The sequence below is a fragment of the Nerophis ophidion genome, linkage group LG12, assembly GCF_033978795.1.
Source record: "Nerophis ophidion isolate RoL-2023_Sa linkage group LG12, RoL_Noph_v1.0, whole genome shotgun sequence".
NCBI classification, from domain to species: domain Eukaryota; kingdom Metazoa; phylum Chordata; class Actinopteri; order Syngnathiformes; family Syngnathidae; genus Nerophis; species Nerophis ophidion.
Genome location: NC_084622.1, coordinates 26,942,360 through 26,957,249, shown reverse-complemented (window position 1 = coordinate 26,957,249; position 14,890 = coordinate 26,942,360). Strand labels below are relative to the sequence as shown.

Below are 14,890 nucleotides of genomic sequence, written 5' to 3'. Positions count from 1 at the left end.
CGTCAGGAAGGCGAAAATCCCTTTTTATTTCATCACACTCTTTCTCCGTGCTGGCTGTCAAAATTGTAAAGTTCCCGTTTTCACAATAAAAGTGCTGTGTTATCCTGGCTTCACTAAAAAAATAAAGTCTCAGAAAACTATCGCATACAAGTTACCAGCTAAGGAGTTAACTCCAATGTGTTTTATAAACGGTATAAAAACGAGTATGGAAGCTGGACAAATAAAAAGCTATAAAAAACACTTTCATGTGGTGTTGGAAAAAGAGGAAGACTTTTTTCCCCTTCACAATGTAAATTTGAAGTTTTGGAGCTTATCAGCAACTAAAGTTAAAGTACCACTGATAGTCACACACACACACTAGGTGTGGTGAAATTACCTTCTGCCTTTGACCCATCCCCATGTTCACCCCCTGGGATGTGAGGGGAGCAGTGAGCAGCAGCGGTGGCCGTGCTCGGGAATCATTTTGGTGATTTAACCCCCAATTCCAACCCTTGATGCTGAGTGCCAAGCAGAGGTTTGAACTCATGATCTACCGATCTCAGGGCAGACACTCTAATCACAAGGCCACTGAGCAGGTCTAACTACTGTCAATCCTGTCTGATTACAAGTAATACACCAACATGTGTGTGTGTGTGTGTGTGTGCGTGCGTGTGTTTGTGCGTGTGCGTGTGCGTGTGTGTGTGCGTATGAGGTAGATCACATCAACTCGGTCATTTGATAAGTAGGACGCCTGCTGAAAAAGTGTCGGCACCCCTGGTTTACTCATATAACTTTCTCTGATGCTCCCACAGAAAGCCTAATGTTTTCCAATGTTGTAAACGTCGAATAAATATACAATTGTCAATATTTTTGTCAACGAAGATTTGCGTCAACCTGCGACACAGCACGGCGTGGTGTCAGGGAGGTGACTGTTGCAAGCAAACAAAACAAATACCTGCACAAGCCGATCATTTTAAATATGACATCCAATAAAAAAACAGCACACACCTCACAGATAAGAGTTTGCAATGTAATAAAGCTAATATAGACAAATACATCATGTATTGCTTTCATTTTAATACTTATATATGGCTTTTCATTTTTTGCGGCTCCTTTTTTTTTTTTTTTTGTATTTTTGGTCCAATATGGCCCTTTGAACATTTTGGGTTGCCGACCACTGATCTAAATTAATGAGAATACTCGTAGACAAGCAAAAAAAAAAAAAACCACACATGCAACGTTGAAATTTTTTAGAAGGCTTGTGAGATATCTCCCAAGACATGCTGAAGTCATGTGAGATTGTATTAAGTCTCACTCGAGTTTGTTTAAAAGCACAATATTTATTTGTATATTAAGTGGTAGCATTCCTTTGAGTCATAGCGTCGTTGGGTTCTTGATGAGGCTGTTGCTGCAGTCTGTCCATATAGACTTGTAGTTCTGCAGTGCGGTGAGCCATGTTCTACAAACCCCAGAACCAATGAAGTTGGCATGTTGTGTAAATTGTAAATAAAAACAGAATACAATCATTCGCAAATCCTTTTCAACCTATATTCAATTGAATAGACTGCAAAGACAAGATACTTAACGTTCGATCTGGAAAACATAATTTTTTGCAAATAATAGCTAATTTGGAATGTGATGCCTGCAGCATGTTTCAAAAATGCTGGCACAAGTGGCAAAAAAGACTGAGAAAGTTGAGGAATGCTCATCAAACATTTATTTGGAACATCCCACAGGTGAGCAGGCTAATTGGGAACAGGTGGGTGCCATGATTGGGTATAAAAGCAGCTTCTATTAAATGCTCAGTCATTCACAAACAAGGATGGGGGGAGGATCACCACTTTTTGAACAAATGCGTGAGCAAATTGTGCAACAGTTTAAGAACAACATTTTTCAACGAGCTATTGCAAGGAATTTAGGGATTTCCCCATTTAAGGTCTGTAATATCATCAAAAGATTTAGAGAATCTGGAGAAATCACTGCACGTAACATTGAAGGCCCGTGACTTTGGATCCATGAGGCGGTACTGCATCAAAAACCGACATCAATGTGTAAAGTATATCACTGCATGGGCTTAGGAACATTTCAGAAAACCACTGTTAGTAACTACAGTTTGTCGCTACATCTGTAAGTGCAAGTTAAGACTCTACTATGCAAAGCAGAAGCCATTTATCAACAACACCCAGAAACGCTGCCGACTTCTCTAGGCCCGAGCTCATCGAAGATGGACTGATGCAAAGTGGAAAGGTGTTCTGTGGCCTGACGAGTCCACATTTCAGATTGTTTTTGGAAACTGTGGACATCATTTCCTCCGGAACAAAAAGGGAAAAGAACCATCTGAATTGTTAATGGCGCAAAGTTCAAAAGCCAGCATCTGTGATGGTATGGGAGTGTATTAGTGCCCAAGGCATGAGTAACTTACACATCTGTGAAGGCACCATTAATGCTGAAAGGTAAATACAGGTTTTGGAGCAACTTATGTTGCCATCCAAACAATGTTATCACGGACGCCCCTGCTTATTTCAGCAAGACAATGCCAAGCCACGTGTTACAACCGCGTAGCTTCATAGTAAAAGAGTGTGGGTACTAGACTGGCCTGCCTGTAGTCACGACCTGTCTCCCATTGAAAATGTGTGGCGCGATATGAAGATTAAAATACCACAACGGAGACCCCGGACTGTTGAACTACTTAAGATGTACATCAAGCAAGAATGGGAAAGAACTCCACCTAAAAAGCTTCACAAGTTGGTCTCCTCCATTCCCAAGTGTTCTTAAAAGAAGAGGCCATGTAACACAGTGGTAAAAATGACCCTGTTTCATTTTTTTTGCAATGTGTTGCTGCCATTAAACACCAAGTTAATGATTATTTACAAAAAAAAATTATGTTTCTCAGTCCGAACATTAAATATCTTGTCTTTACAGTACATTTAATTCAATATAAGTTGAAAATTATTTGCAAATTATGGTATTCTGTTTTTATTTACAAACTACACAACATGCCAACTTCACTGGTTTTGGGGTTTGTATATCAACCAGCCTGCAGCCTTCTCTACAAAAACTCATACACGGCACCCATGGTGGTAAGTTTGTGTGTTCTTCCCACTAAATTTCTAGGATGAACAATTCTGGCCTATCCTCTGTGTATCAAATATTTGCAGGGGACAGGAGGGCTTTCATATATTTTAGGAGGCAGGGCAGTTTTCGACTTATCCTCGCTTAGCCCCACTTGTTGCCATGTGTCAATGGAGATTACCTGCATTGGTATGATTGTGAAACACCTTCCGTGCTAATGAGCTTTTTAGTGGAATGCACCCAGCATACCGGATTTTTTGAACCCTTTTTTTCGAATGCCATTGTTTCCGTGGTTACGGCAGGTCATGGTCGAGGTGTTTGAAATCAGAATGTTGCAGGAATTTCAGCGGGCAAAGAGGATTACCTCAGAGAGACAATTGCCATGTAAATTCCAGGGTGGCTGCGATCGGTAATCATTGGCAGAAATGAACACTCCACCGCAGATTTGATTTGACCGTGTTGAATATAATCAGGAGACCATCAGGTAAAGCACTGTTGCTCCTGAGATAATTGACATCAAAGATCGTTGTCCGCCCAGCAAAAACACTCCTTCAAAAGGACATGTTAAATCAATCAATCAATCAATCAATGTATCATTATATAGCCCTAAATCACAAGTGTCTCAAAGGGCTTCACAAACAACAACGACATCCTCGGTACAGAGCCCACATAAGGGCAAGGAAAAACTCACCCCAGTGGGACGTCGGTGACAGTGACTATGACAAACCTTGGAGAGGACCGCATATGTGGGGTCTAACATGATATTTGTCACACCTGGACATGGATTAGTTTTGCTTCTTCGATGCAGAGATGATGTGGAACGAGTCAGGCGTGGATGTGAGTACATGGTTATTTATTTGAATACTAAATACAAAAATAAACAAACTAAGGGCGCTCCTAAGGAGGTACAAAACTTGGCTACAAAAGTAGAAACAGGAAAACAAAACACCTGCTCGATGGCATGAAGACAATGAACTATACAATTAAACTTGCACTGTGGCAGAACTATGAACAACTAAAACAAAAACACTTACTGTGACCGAAACAAGGAGCATGGATAGCAAGGTGCTTAGCAGGTAATCGTGGGTGCATGAAGGCATGAAGGTATGAAGGCATGAAGGCAAGCACATGCAAGCAAAGTTCCCAGACTGATGGACAAAAAGTAAAATCCTTAAATCCTGGCTGTGGTAATTAGTAACAGGTGTGAGAGGCTGAGGATCGGGGCGTGACTAGAGGGACCAGGTGGAAACTAATGGGTTGACATGGTAACAAAAGAAAACCAGGAAGTGCAAAACAGGAGTCCAGAAAACAAAACAAAACATGATCAAACATAAAACCAGATTCGCAGGCATGACAATATTGTGAAAGTCCAGTCCATAGTGGATCCAACATAACGGTGAGGGTCCAGTCCATAGTCGATCCAGAGTCCCGTCCATCGTGTAGCCAGGAGGAAACCATCCCAAGCGGAGGATGTCCCCAACTGATACACAGGCGAGCGGTCAATCCTGGGTCCCGAATCTGGACAGCCAGTACTTCATCCATGGCCACCGGACCTGTGTCCCCCACACCCTCCCTCCATAAGGGAGATGGGGGCAGAGGAGAAAAAGAAAAGAAACGGCAGATCAACTGGTCTAAAAAGGGGGTCTATTTAAAGGCTACAGTATACAAATGAGTTTTCAGATGAGACTTAAATGTTAAAGCTCACCTTTTATATTTTTCTGCTTTGTCTGTCTTCCCCTCCATGTGCTTGGCTGAAGGGGAAGAGAAATAAGCCGGGAGTGGAAACGGCAGACACTCCGGACTCAGCACGTGGGCGAGGGGAGAAGAAAGCCATCAAGTGAGTACCCCCATTACTGTGTGGCTTAAATCATCTGGTGATATTCAATGTCATTTGGTTCAGCTTTAAAGCTCTCACTGTAAACACTGGAGCAAAACGGGTGGAAAACTAGGCCGTGGATCACTTGAGGAGCTCACAGTTATTTCATCATCATACATAACATGTGCATCATCTCGACTGTGAAGCTGCTCCTGCACTTATGTTATGACTTCTTCAGTTAAGTGCAGAGAGTGTCACACCTATGATACGTCTGGATAAGCAAAGGAAATGTTTGGTGGGTTGGTGTTCCTTTTTTGTTGTTGTATGAAACTGTGGCGGTTTAGCTCGGTTGGTAGAGCGGCCGTGCCAGCAACTTGAGGGTTGCAGGTTCGATTCCCGCTTTCGCCATCCTAGTCAATGCCGTTGTGTCCTTGGGCAAGACACTTTACCCACCTGCTCCCAGTGCCACCCACACTGGTTTAAATGTAACTTAGATATTGGGTTTCACTATGTAAAGCGCTTTGAGTCACTAGAGAAAAGCGCTATATAAATATAATTCACTTCACTTCACTTCAAGAGTACAAAGAAATGAAGTGTCCTTTTCTACTTCTAACGAAATGAAGCTATACTGCAGGTCTCTGCCGTGAAATGTCAGCTTTGTAACGCTAAATACGACTCTTAATTCCACAAATGTATTTTTTTTAACCCTGCTCATCACCACATCACTTTTTATATGCCGTTTTTTTCTGAATGCCACTTTTTCCTCTTTTTATTTGATGGTTTAAAGATGGTCATGCGCATATTCTGTGAATTGAGTGACTTAATGTTTTGCATTTCCTCTCCTATGGGCTGAAGCAGCATTGATGTGCTCTGTTGTTCATCTCAGCTTCCAACTCTTTGTGCATTGCCTTTATCCCCTGCACTACAGCTGTGACCTCTGCTCTGTGACATCAGTGGTTCTGCTCACCTTTTCCTCCTCTCCTTGGACTTTGTCTGTGATTTTATCTCTCCACCCTGTGACTCATGCATTTGTGTCTTTTTCTCACACCAGGGATGAGGGGTGGGGCAGATTTCTGAACGCTCACTCGAATGTGCTTCATTAGCAGCATCATGCTCGGTGAACAGACTGTCATCACATGCTATTGTACCCTCTCTTTCCTTGCAACCTCTCTCTTCTCTAAAGCGCTGTGGTGAGTCCTCCACTACAGCCTCTCATTTCATGCAGCTCAACTCTCTTCCTGAAACAAAGCCATGGCTTCATTCCCCGAAGAGGGCCACCTGATGCAAATGGTTGTTTGGTGTAGAGGAGTTTCAACAGTTGTGTTGCTCTGACCTGTTTTTTTCTTTGGCCGCAGTGATCTAGACAGAGACTTTTGGAATAACAATGACAGCAGCACAGTGCAGCAGAAGTGGAGCTCCTATCCGCCAAAGGAATTCGTACTTAACATTTCTCCTTATGCCCCATATGGAGATCCTCGCCTCACACTCAAGTGAGTCTTGGTCCAAGGTTGGTAAGAGCCTTCCCCGCCCCCCCACCCCCCACACCTGAGCAGGGCTGTAATGAGAAAAGGGCACCACCACTCCTTTCTGTATCCTTCCTTCCCTTTCACGTCCCTCCCCTCCCTTTGGCACCACTTACCAATCATCTTTCTGACGACACTTTCAATGGACCTAGTTCGGGGGTCGGCAACCTGCGGCTCTGGAGCCGCATAGCGCCGCCCTAGTGGCTTTCTGGAGCTTTTTCAAAAATACATGAAAAATGGAAAAATATGAGGGGAAAAAACATATTTTTTCTTTTATTATGAATTCTGTAGAAGGACAAACATGACACAAACCTCCCTAATTGTTATAAAGCACACCGTTTGTATTAAACATGCTTCACTGATTCGAGTATTTGGCGAGCGCTGTTTTGTCCTACTAATTCTGGCGGCCCTTGAACTCACCGTGGTTTGTTTACATTTATAACTTTCTCCGACTTTCTAAGACGGGTTTTATGGCGCTTCTTTTTCCATCTCATTTTGTCCACCAAACTTTTAACGTTGTGCATGAATGCTCAAAGGTGAGTTTTGTTGATGTTATTGACTTATGTGGAGTGCTAATTAGACATATTTGGTCACTGCATGACTACAAGCTAATCGATGCTAACATGCTCTTTAAGCTAGCTGTATGTACATATTGCATCATCATGCCTCATTTGTCGGTAAATTTGAACTAATTTAGTTTCCTTTAAATCCTCATAAGTCAATTTATACCTCATGACACACTATCTGTATGTATTAGGGATTTTAATTTTTTGCGGCTCCAGACGGATTTGTTTTTGTATTTTTGGTCCATTATGGCAGTGTTTCTCAAATGGGGGTACGCGTACCCCTGTGGGTACTTGGAGGTATGCCCAGGGGTATGTGAGATTTTTTTTTAAATATTCTAAAAATAGAAACTATTCAAAAATCCTTAATAAATATATTCATTGAATAATACTTTAACAAAATATGAATGTAAGTTCATAAACTGTGAAAAGAAATGCAACAATGCAATATTCAGTGTTGACGGATAGATTTTTTGTGGAGATGTTCTATAAATATTGATGCTTAGGATTTCTTTTTTTGAGAAGAAATGTTTAGAATTCAGTTCATGAATCCAGACAATCCCCAAAGAGGGCACTTTAACTTGATGATTACTTCTTTTGTGTAAAAATCTTTATTTATAATTGAATCACTTGTTTATTTTTCAACAAGTTTCTAGTTTTTTTATATATATTTTTTACAAATAGTTAAAGAAAGACCACTACAAAGGAGCAATATTTTGCACTGTTATACAATTTAATAAATCAGAAACAGAATATATAGTGCTGTATTTTATTTCTTTATCTCTTTTTTTTTCAACCTAAAATGCTTTGCTTTTATTAGGGGGTACTTGAATTAAAACAATTTTCACATGGGGTACATCACTGAAAAAAGGTTGAAAACCACTGCAATATGGCTCTTTCAACATTTTTGGTTGCCGACCCCTGACCTAGTTTAATAAATTTAAATAATTTTTTTGTTTGTCAGATGAACTTTTTTCTCTCTTGACATACACTATATTGCCAAAAGTATCTGCCCAGATGCCTTCACTCAAAACTTGAAATGCCATCCCATGGAAATATCCAAAATGTTTTGGTATCCTGGAGCATTCAAAGTTCCTTGGGCCAAGCCCAACTCCTGAAAAAACAATCCCCCACCATAATTCCTCCTCCACCAAATTTCCACTCGGCACAATGCAGTACGAAATGTGGCGTTCTCCTGGCAACCGCCAAACCCAGACTCGTCCATCAGATTGCCGGATGGAAAAGTATGATTCATCACTCCAAATAAGCTCTACAGGACAGTGGCGACGTGCTTTACACCAGAGGTCCCCAACCACCGGCCCAATTGGTACCGGGCCGCAGAAGAATTTTTTATTCATTTTTATTTAAAAAAATAAATAAATAAACATTTTTTTTTTTATTAAATCAACATAAAAACACAATATACACTTACAATTAGTGCACCAACCACAAAAACCTCCCTTTTTCATGACAAAAACGTCCCTTTTTCATGACGAAGAAAAAAAAAAAAAAAAAAAAAGGACACCCCGTCACCCCACCCGGGCCGCGGGACTAATTATTAAGCGTTGACCGGTCCGCGGATACAAAAAGGTTGGGGACCACTGCTTTACACCACTGCATTCGACGCTTTGCATTGGACTTGGTGACGTTTGGCTTAGATTAGCTGCTCAGCCATGGAATCCCATTTCATGAAGCTCTCTGCGTACTGTATGTGGGCTGATTGGAAGGTCACACGAAGTTTGGAGCTCTGTAGCAACTGACTGTGCAGAAAGTCTTTGCACTATTCGTGACCCCTCTCTGTCAGTTTACGTGGCCTACCACTTGGTGGCTGACTTGCTGTTGTTCCCAAACTCTTGACTTTTCTTATGATAAAGTTGACTTCGGAATATTTAGGAGTGGGGAAATTTCAGGACTGAATTTGTTGCACAGGTGACATCACTGGAAATCACTGAGAGCGGTCCTTTCTTTCACAAATGTTTGTAGAAACAGTCTCCATGTCTAACTGCTTGATTTTATACCCCGGGCCAAGTGATTAGGACACCTGATTCTCATCCTTTGGATGAGTGGCAATATAGTGTACTTAGCAAACGCCACACTACAAATTGTAGTATGGCACAATGAATCCAAACAGGGGATTTAAAGGCCGAGTGGTATTGTTCATTAATTTTTATGAACAATCGTAAGAATGGCAAGAAACACAGACACACCTACGGTAATTTGAGAGCATGAATGGTTACTAATAATTACTCATAATAGTCTCCTCTGCTAATGTGAGTTGGTAAAATGTCATACACACATACATTACAGCCTCCTTGCGACAGCCATTCGATTATTACCCCGGAGCAAAGAAGCACAGCCCTGCAACTCCCCCAGGCTCCTTTTGGCTGCTCCTCCTGACTTCCTGTCACCTTTTAATGAACACCCAGGCACATGTTCCGATGCCAGCCCAACTCCCTACAGCCCTGCCGGTCATACTAACTCCTGACCTCTAACTTCTCACCTCTCTCCCATGGAGTGTAACCATGGAGACGGACAACCCTCGTAGCTTTCCTCTGTAAATGATGTACTGTATATACTGTTCTGTAATTGTTGTATCACCCCAATTCTTTCCTTCTGTGCTGTGGTCGTGTCGTGATGTTGTTGTGGAGGGTTGACCGTTACGCCAGGTTGCAGTGTGATGCCAGTGTTCACCTGTGGTTGACATCCATCTGTGGCCTTCCTCTGATTCCTCCCCATCTATGATGTGCACGACACTAACACTTGAACTGCATATCCTGTCCATCACAATTCTAACATGATCCAATACAAGTAATGTTTGAATCCAGTAAAAGCTCGGGCAGGGGCACTTTTATTTCCCTCCAGGCAGTATGAGTGATATGCGTAAGCTTAGATAGACATCCTGCAACCAGGAATCTGTCAGATAAACTGTCAATTGACTGGTCATTTTTAATAGGCTGACCTGTTAAGGAATATGTGCAAACCTATAGACATGAGGTATAGTACTGTGCTGGTTAAAGTGTGGGATACATGATATCCTGTCTAAAAACTTCTCCAAAAAGTGATGGCTGCAGATCCCGGTAAAAAAAGCCTCAAAGCCTGTATTTTGAAAAGTTCATTTTTTTTTAATAACCGTCATGGTTGGCATTTATTGTCCATAAAGTTGCTTTATGCTCCAGTTGTTCTTTGGTCCACTCGCATTGTAGTAATGGACTATTTTCAGTGCAAAAATGGCAAAATTGATTTCTTTGTCAACAGTGTGCCGGAAAATATACAGGTATTGAAATAGTGACAAAAACATCTACAATATGTCTTCATAAAAAGGTTGCAGGGGATGACCTTTTGACTTTGACCAGTTAGTTTATATCAGAGGTCCCCAACCACCGGTCCGGGGACCGGCACCGGTCTGTGACGCATCTGCTTTCGGGTCACACAGAGACATTAAATAATTTAAAAAATATACATATATATACAACATTCCCTCCCAGACACACAAATAAGCTTGTTCTTCCTGGCAGGAAGTCACCATTTGCTATATTTGTTACATCTTTGTTACATGGGACAATGCGCATTACCAAACATATAGAATATAAAGGGAACAAATCGTAGCCAAAAGCTAGGTTCCATCTGTAGTCCGTGGCAGGCTAATGACCTAAGATCAGGGAAGATCAGGAACAAAGTGACCATAGACTATAAAGTGCATAAGGTAGATGGAGAATTGTTAAATTGTTGCATATAATAATTGTGCTGAAGAAAGAAAATCCACATCTCCGTTGACCTTTTAAGTTAAAATGCTGCTATTATTGCACATAGCCCTATTACACAAGTAGTTAGCAATAACAGATGTATTTACCCATGGAAAATTGGGCCAAAAAAAGCTAACATTGTTATGAAATATTGCTCAAAATACGAATACATAACTTTTAGAATGGAAATAGAAATCCAAAGAAATCTATTGGACCTGATGACATGTAATTCTAGCTTGGTTATATATCCATGCGTTTGTCCTTGAAGGTGATGTATCACCTATAACTCATTAGATACTGAAACCAAAAAAAGCCTACTATGAGGAAAAAGGGAGTAAAAAACAAAAATCTGTGGAGAGCTTTTTTGCAAAGGAAAAAAGCCAGTGGCTCCCAATAATTCAATGTTATGGTGAGTTTTTCATGTATTCATTTTTCATGCACTTATTTGCTATATTTATCTGCCAAGAGTTGATGGCCGGTCCGTGAAAAAAAATGCCTACATTAAACCAGCCCCTAGTGCAAAAAAGGTTGGGGACTCCTGCTTTATATGAACTTTGAGCAGATGGAAGCCGCATTATTTCCTTTTTCCACTATGGGAAATTGCTTTGAGTCTCTAGAGAAAAGTGCTATATAAATATAATTCACTTGACTTCAGACTTTTAAGGTTTTCTTGAGATCAGTAGCTTTGACAGTTGTGGCACGGGGCCTCATTTATCAAATAGGCTACCATTCTGTGGGATCAGTCTTCATCTTTATAGAATTACTAGAGTGGAATGTCAATGCAACCATTTTTCAAAGCTTTTACATGTATTTATTTAGCTGTAGCGACCTGACACAATTGTGAAAATCTCTGAATGAACATGAATCATTAGTACAATTTTCACAGTGAAACTGGTGGAATGTATTTACTGTATATGATACTTTTATCTTATCAATCCGACACATCTGACGGGAGGGACTGTCAAAGATAATACGACCATATTTCTTTTATTAATCACGTTTAGTGAAGCTCAGGCAGTAAAAGGATGGATACCTGCCTATTCTGCACATTCCTGTAAATACTCGTGTTGATTTATGGCCCCATTTATTTACGTGTTCCTACTTTGGATAGAAGTAAAGACCTTGTTCACCTTGTTCACCTTGCATTCAGCTCGATAAGCAAGGCCCGTGTCTCCAGGGTCGACCATTGTTCCAACCGGGTCGTTTTTATTGATGACTTATCTATCAGATCACAATAAAATATGAAGGTTGACACTAAAAGGGACGCAACACAAATGTTGCCCCCTGACCGCAGGATTCTCCATGTGTGTGGACCGTGCATGTTAATAAAATACAGTTACGTATTGATTAACTCGGCTTTTAATGATGTTATAATCCTGAAAACAGCGTTTAACAAGCTTTTGGTCAGGTTGACCACAAGATGTGTTAACTCTGACATAGGCTATGACTTGTTTTGTGTTTCCTCCACACTAGTAGACATTCCATATTGTATATGCACCTTAGGAGGAGCTGCTCCAATTTCGTTGTTCTTTGAACCTGTTCATTGCAATAATGACAATAAAACTCTATTCTATTCTATTCTAGTTGGTGCACTCTATGGACAAACATTTTGATTAACCGACAAATTACATTTATGTCACCTCTGTTACTGGAGTGGGCCTCCTTTGCAAATATTAGGCTTCTCTCTTCTTGGAAGTCTTTTGAGTGATTTGTGGGAGTTGTTTTTCATCAATCCAGAAAATACTTTGACAGGTCAGAAGCAATTGATGTTGGACAAGAGCTCCTCAATCACAATATCTCAGCTCTACTTAATTCTGAAGGTGCTTAAAGTGGTTGAAGTCAGGGCTCTGTGCAATTTGTCCACATGGAACAGAGATGTTCAACTCCAAAATTGGAAGCATAAAAAGAAAATGAACCTGCCTAACTCCCAGAAACATACAATTGTATTATTCAAATTCCACCAAAATGCACTGTCAGGCAGATCATGCTCTCTTGTTCTTCAGGTAGAGAAGCGTAATTCTACAATCTGCTTTCCTGTGCGCTGGCTGCATTTCCCACATAATTCCACAAAGGTTGGTGATGTGTGCCATGGCTGTGATACCAGGTATCCAAGCTTACCAAAACCCATTTAAACCAGATTTTGTTTAGGCCTTAATCCTACAGTTTAGGTTAAGTTAGGTTTCCGTACACTGTGCTTCAGCTCCCTTAGAACCATTGCATGGCTGATTTTATGTTGTGTTTTAAAGAGTTACACTTTGCCATAACTTGACGTTGGTGTTGGAGTATCTAGAGTATCTTCTACATCAGTGATAAACCACATTAAGTTCCTTCAATTGACTTTGCCTATCCTAATACTTTTGGCCATTTAGTGTACAAAACCCAAAACCAGTGAAGTCGGAACGCTGTGTAAATCATAAAAAAACAGAATACAATGATTTGCAAATCCTTTTCAACCTATATTCAACTAAATAGACTGCAAAGACAAGATATTTAATGTTGGAATTAAGAAACATATATTTTTTTGCAAATAATCATTAACTTTGAATTTAATGTCAGCAACACATTGCAAACATTTTTTTACCACTGTGTTACCTGGCCTTTCCTTTTAACGACACTTAGTAAACATTTGGGAACTGAGAATACCCATTTTTGAGGCTTTTCAGGTGGAATTAGTTCCCATTCTTGCTTGATGTACAGCTTAAGTTGATGATATTATGGACCGTGGATGGTGAAATCCCTAAATTCCTTGCAATAGCCCGTTGAAATGTTTTTAAACTGACCATCGACCCAATTCTTGTTTCTAAATGACTGAGCATTTCATGGAAGCTGCTTTTATACCTAATTATGGCACGCACCTGTTCTCAATTAGCCTGTTCACCTGTGGGATGTTCCAAATAAGTGTTTGATGAGCATTCCTCAACTTTCTCAGTCTTTTTTGCCACTTGTGCCACCTTTTTTGAAACATGTTGCAGGCATCAAATTCCAAATGAGCTAATATTTGAAAAACATGACGTTTTCCAGTTCGAACGTTAAGTATCTTATCTTTGCAGTCTATTCACTTGAAGGTTGAAAATCATTGCAAATCATTGTATTCTGTTTCAACTTACGATTTACACGTGCCAACTTCTCTGGTTTTGGGTTTTGTATTTCACATAAGTGGTGATCAGATGACAGCACTCCTAAGGTAAAATATTACACATCTAAAGTGTAATCAATGTTTTACTGGAACACTATGCCTTTTTAATGGCGCCACAAACAAGTCAATTATTTGCAATCCACTACAAACTGTGTTGCCACCATGGACCTGCCTCGTCTAGTGGCACGCCTCGAGCCCCGAATGCCTAAATAAAGAAAATAATGAGAGTTTAATGACCAGCAGTCCCACACAGGCTGCTGCTGGTGGTTGAATGCTGGCCACCTTGAGGTTGGTCCTTCAGACCCAGACAAAAAAAGAAACCTCTTGTGTTTTTCCACCTTTCAGGCAAATCCTTCTCCTTCTCACTCTCTGCTTCCCAATCCTTATGTTTGAACACACTGGATTCCAGACCTTTTTCATCTACTTGGCTTGGAAGGCTGTTTCCTCACACACTCTACTAATGTCTCACCTACTTAGCCGTGTGGTTGCTCAACCTCTTTTCCTGTGTGTGTGTTGTGTGCGTCGCTCTCTCCATCTCTCTCACACACACACTCTTTGGTCTTTTTCTCCTTTGCCTGTTGTTGCCGTCACCTCTCTGTACCCTCTCTCTGCTGCCATACCTCCGTGCTCTGTCTGTCTCCCTTAGTGGGGCGGTGTCAGGGTGTCAGAAGGGGGCAGCAACTGGACACGGGGAGGATGGGGGTAGTCCTTATCGCAGTGACAGCATGAAGAGCATGATGGCGGAGGGAGCAAAGGCCGGGAGATGGCAGACTGTCCAGGGCCACATGCAGTCTGGAGGATTCAGACCCAACAAGTAAGTTAAGGACTGGAGGAGAGCACAAGTCAGCTAAACATGTTTGCACCGATTGCATGAGTTGTGACTAAGCAGGTCAAGTTCAGCAAAATGGAGGCGGGGCTTAGTGTCAATGTGATCAAGGAGCTCCAGTCACTGTACAAACATACATATACACATACATGTACATATACAGTCACTGTACAAACATATACTGTATTTCCTTGAATTGCCGCAGGGCATATAGTATGCGCCTGCCTTGAAT

The 14,890-nt window shown here is 41.0% G+C and overlaps 1 protein-coding gene across 2 annotated transcripts in view; it reads left to right on the top strand.

The window, feature by feature from the left end:
* Window positions 1–12,254, top strand: part of LOC133563202 (synaptotagmin-7-like) — a 265,273-nt gene extending 253,019 nt beyond the window's left edge. The window contains exons 3-4 of one of the 2 annotated variants that reach the window (XM_061917194.1): window positions 4,809–4,888; window positions 6,223–12,254. In XM_061917194.1, coding sequence (XP_061773178.1) covers window positions 4,809–4,888; window positions 6,223–6,361 — 219 coding nt within the window. In that variant the 3' untranslated portion in view covers window positions 6,362–12,254. Of the gene's footprint in view, window positions 1–4,808; window positions 4,889–4,951; window positions 5,147–6,222 lie in introns of those variants that run through there. The other variant, XM_061917195.1, reaches the window with a different exon arrangement.
* Window positions 12,255–14,890: the final 2,636 nt, after the last annotated feature.